Source organism: Trichogramma pretiosum, unplaced genomic scaffold, assembly GCF_000599845.2.
Source record: "Trichogramma pretiosum strain Unisexual culture from Peru unplaced genomic scaffold, Tpre_2.0 scaffold92, whole genome shotgun sequence".
NCBI classification, from domain to species: domain Eukaryota; kingdom Metazoa; phylum Arthropoda; class Insecta; order Hymenoptera; family Trichogrammatidae; genus Trichogramma; species Trichogramma pretiosum.
The window spans coordinates 508,187-512,699 of record NW_019641705.1 but is presented as its reverse complement, the minus strand read 5'-3'; the positions used below and the strand labels follow the sequence as shown (position 1 = coordinate 512,699).

Below are 4,513 nucleotides of genomic sequence, written 5' to 3'. Positions count from 1 at the left end.
GTTACATTAGAATTAGTTACTCGCATATTTTTTTGACCCCATTTACATCAAAAATACAGTGGCTGAATTAAGTGTTAAAAAACGTCCTCTTGGGACTTAATGGGTTAATTTGCGGCTATCACGATTTTTTCCATTTTTATATTATAAAACAACGGAATTTAAAGTATTTATGATAAATAATGAATTCGTATGTTCACATCAAACAAATAAATTGTATATAAATAGTATTTGATACAAAACAATAATTGCAAAAAGTTAAGAAATTTATCTAATGGTAAAAATATTTGCTATATGAGATATTGTCATTGATTTTCTTAAAACTAAATACCCTTGTAATATTTTTATCAAATGAGGGTAAATACTTTTTCTTAGTTATATTTTGCAAAAAGAATCTAGTCCAATAATAAAATAATACTTTTACTGAATTTTGAAAACAATAGTTTAACGTAATGTATTCTTATTCGATAATGTCTTAACCATAAAATGTGCTGAGCGCCAATCGATCCGACCTCATATCGCTTATCACATCGCGTCGAAAAATTAGTCATCAACTTCTGTTTCTACTCCACGATTGTTCGGAAGCTGAAGCAAATATAAGATAAAAACAATTTCCTCCCATGTTAATGACCGCCGCTATTAAAAATACTGTATGCCACCGTTCAAGAGATTCCTGAAAAATGTTTTTTTAAATATAATTAAATAGTTATTTAATAAAATAAATTTTCAAAACAAAAAAAATATGAAAAACAAAAACTTACGTGACCATTGACAATTTGTCCTATTATATAAGGAGCGAGAAATCCGCAAGTGTTAGCAAGAGAGTTAGTGATTCCATATAAAGTTCCGGCGTAACGAGGTGCAAGAGCTATGTGGTTTATTTGATTTCCTGCATAAACAGCCCCATAAAATGCTCCAAAACCAGACAACATGAACATCACAGTGATACGATCACACTTGGCCCAAATGGCTCCCAAAAAACTTAAACTTGGCCCTAGGCATGACACAGTATTCCACACTTTCAATGATGTGAGGGGTGACAAAATATTACGAGCCAATAATGCATCAGCAATGGCTGAAAGGAATAATCCTAATATCCAAGGTGTAAAGTAAGGTAGAGCAGATAAAAATGCATCTTTTTGCACGTCAAAATGCAGAATCCGATCCATGTAAGTCGGAAGTTCATTTAAAAGGGTGTAAAATGCCCAAGCTTGACCACATTGAGTAATAGCAATAGCCCACATTGGAAGAGATGTGAATATTGATAGCCATGGTACACTATCATTTTCCCCCTAGAAATATAAAAAATTGCAATTTTTGATAGGTACAAATAGATGGAAAATTATAGTAATTAAACAGAAAATTATGGAACAAGGGAGGAGAAAAATAGAATGTCTCAGATCATATGCAATTCATCAACAGATGCAAAGGTAAATAAGGTAACATTTTAAGAACTTAAAAAAAAAAAATTGCAGTCTCATAAGGAAAACATGATTGACTATAAATAACTTACATCATGCTTTGGTTCCACTTTCGATTCAATGTAAGCTCTTTCTTGAGGATCTATTCTAGGATGTTGAGCTGGTGTATCATATACAAATAATAACCAAAACACATACCAAATCATACCAAGGATGCCAAATAAATAAAATGAAAGAGGCCATCCACCCCATAAATCTAGAGAGCACAAATAACCAGCTACTGGTAATGATATAACAGTTCCAAAATTAGCACCTACAAATTTTAAATATTAATATTTATATTATTATTACTCTAATAAAGTATTAGGATTATAATATCCAAACCTGCATATACCAAGGCAGCAAATTTACTCCTTTCACATGGAGGTATCCAATGTGCCAACATTGTGTGCATGGATGGATATGTTACACCCTTTAATAACAATAAAATCATGAGTTTTTAAAAAATTGCAATTTTTTAAGAGAGTTCCATCTTTATCATATTTACCTCAGTAATACCTTCTGCTACTCTGATGATTAAAAAAGGATACAAGCCTAAACTGGTTTGATCCATGTATGCAGCAAAGGGGCTTATGACAGTTAACACTGATGTCAAAAATACTCCTAATCCATAAATCAATTTTCCTCCCTTTTTTTCTGCAAGTCTTCCTCCAGGTACATTAGTCATTACGTAACCCAAGAAAAATGCACCTAGTATAAGGCCTTGTGTTTTTTCATCCCAGTTGAATTCACCTTTACTCTGAAAATAAAATATATTAACATCAATAAACATGAGATTAATCCTATTTCACAATGTAGTATTGCAAGAAAAATAAAATATTAAATTAAAAATACTTACTGGAATAATAGTACTGTTATTAGAATTTGTATTATTATAAGGACAGGAATCTACAACATCATCATTTGGATCAACTGAGTTTGTTTGGTTGACCATTGATACTATTGCCACAGTTAAATTGACCCTCATTGCATAAACTAATGCAAATCCCATAAAGCCAAGAAAACCAAAAACTTGTCTTGATTTTATACATGCTTTACTGTCTTCAATATCATGTGTTGAAGTTGAAGCTGCAAAAACACAGATAAATAGTTAAAAAATTATGAAATTCAGATTAAATATTCAATTTGTGCATAAGAAATTTCTACTTTTTATGTAATGCTTTTTTCTTATTTGTAATATGATTTTGATGTAACTTATCTATAAACTGATATTGTTAACGCTAAAGTGTTAAATGACTAGTGTTTATCTTACAGTGCTTTTCATTTATTTCTTTATTGATTCATTTTTTTGATTAAAAATGAAAAAAATAAAAATTTATTACTCATTAAGAGATGTAACATAATACATGTTTAGTTATTTTTTTTACTAAAATTTATTTTTTTAACATTAATGATAATTTCTCATATGTTTAATAAGTAAAAGATTATATGAATAATATATATTATATTGAATCATCATAGATAAAAAAGTCCTAAGTAGTTTTTTGAAGTATAATATTCATAATTTTCTCTCTTCAAATACATGAATTATCATTAATTTCAAAATAGACATGAAGAATACATCAATTTAAATTGAAATATCGCACTTCCAATGACTCAAGCATCTGCTAAATAATCTATGATGGAACGAAAAAAGAAAAAATTTTTCTCATTAAATTTGCTAATTCAAATCGACAGCTAGATACTGCAAATCTCAGCAGCCTTGGAATTGAGTCTCTCTCATTTAATGTATGTATAAGCTCAAAGGAAAATAACCATTCGTATTAGCTATACATGTGTAAATATGCTATACTATTATGATGATATCGCGCAATGTGTCACTCACTCCGTTAGTCAGTTTGCAGAGCAAAGTTTATAATCCGATTCGATGAAATCGGGTTTCGCGCATTTATCGATACATTTTTCAGTCAGATAAAAGCCGTGTCATGTCATGTCAATACTTCCCGCGGCAAACAAAGAGCATACGCGAAGTGTCATGTGCAGAGACTCATAAACGTTCAAAAATGCAAAAACGCGGGGACATGCATTAGCAGACGGACTTATTGGCACACAATGCACTCTATTATACCTTTTTGCAGGGAGTCATGGTCGGTAAGAGGTGCATCGTCCCGCGAAACACTCGGGTCAAGAACTTCCATGATGCAACTATTTGTAGCTAACGACGTCACCCGTTGATCTGGGCACCCTGTGGCGCCGATTTCACGGTCCTCGAAAACTACGCCGTAATTTCTGGTGTTTTGTTTGTTATGGAAGTCGAGGCACGGGCGGACGCGAATCCAGCGTGCGAGGCAGCGATTGCGTCTAAAAGCTGATTACTGCTTCTCCTCGCAGCTCGCTCGGCTGCTGTTGTTGGCGTTGCTGAGGCTGACTTTCACATTCACGCACACCATCGTTTTTTTCACGCTCGTACAGCTGCTAGTCTCTGCGCGACTCACTATATACATGTATATATGTACATAGCAGCGGCATATAATAATCACAAGTATACTGTTGCTGTGTTCTTTGCTGCACACTGACATTCCTCCATGACAGTGTGTCTGTTTGTGTGGGTCTACTCTGTACTCTGTAGACTATCTGACGTCTGTAGGCTTTTATTATGTGCCTCGTTCTCGCATCCGTAACATGCGCGCGCATATATAGCGTAATAGGCAGGCAGTAGGCAGGACAGAGACGACGGGACAATCCAAACCAAACAAATACACGAGTCTGAAATCGTCTGCTCAGATCGTATATTTTGTCAATATTTCAGGTATTCATTTATGCTCGGTCACCAAGTCCACAACTATTTTTTACATCTTAATATATATTTACTTTTCACAGTATTTCAAGTCCTAACGTTGTCAAATTTTTAACAAAGGAATGATGTTTTTACAGAATAAGATTTTTATTGAATTAATTATGATTAGATTATAATCCTTGAACTGTCCCAATCTTTAGTTTTTTGTAGTCCATCAATTTATAACTTGCTTGCATGAATCAGGATGATTAGATAAAATATCTAACCACTTCTTTCATCTACAACCTTTAAAGAAAGA

General features: G+C 33.0%; 1 protein-coding gene across 1 annotated transcript; it reads right to left on the bottom strand.

The window, feature by feature from the left end:
- Positions 1-401: 401 nt before the first annotated feature.
- LOC106650217 (sialin) lies at positions 402-3,616 on the bottom strand. Its single transcript, XM_014368137.1, has 7 exons — positions 3,547-3,616; positions 2,317-2,546; positions 1,966-2,217; positions 1,803-1,890; positions 1,511-1,731; positions 759-1,289; positions 402-670 (listed from the first exon to the last, which is right to left on the bottom strand). The coding sequence occupies exons 1-7, from the start codon at positions 3,614-3,616 to the stop codon at positions 548-550; spliced, it is 1,515 nt and encodes a 504-aa protein (XP_014223623.1). The 3' UTR covers positions 402-547.
- Between the last annotated feature and the right edge of the window lie 897 nt (positions 3,617-4,513).

Coding starts and splice junctions, on each gene's coding strand:
- LOC106650217 (XM_014368137.1), bottom strand. CDS start 3,616: ATGGAAGTTCTTGACCCGAGTGTTTCGCGGGACGATGCACCTCTTACC. Junction 2,218..2,316: donor ATAACAGTACTATTATTCCA/GTAAGTATTTTT, acceptor TTTTATTTTCAG/AGTAAAGGTGAATTCAACTG. Junction 1,290..1,510: donor AAGTGGAACCAAAGCATGAT/GTAAGTTATTTA, acceptor TTATATTTCTAG/GGGGAAAATGATAGTGTACC.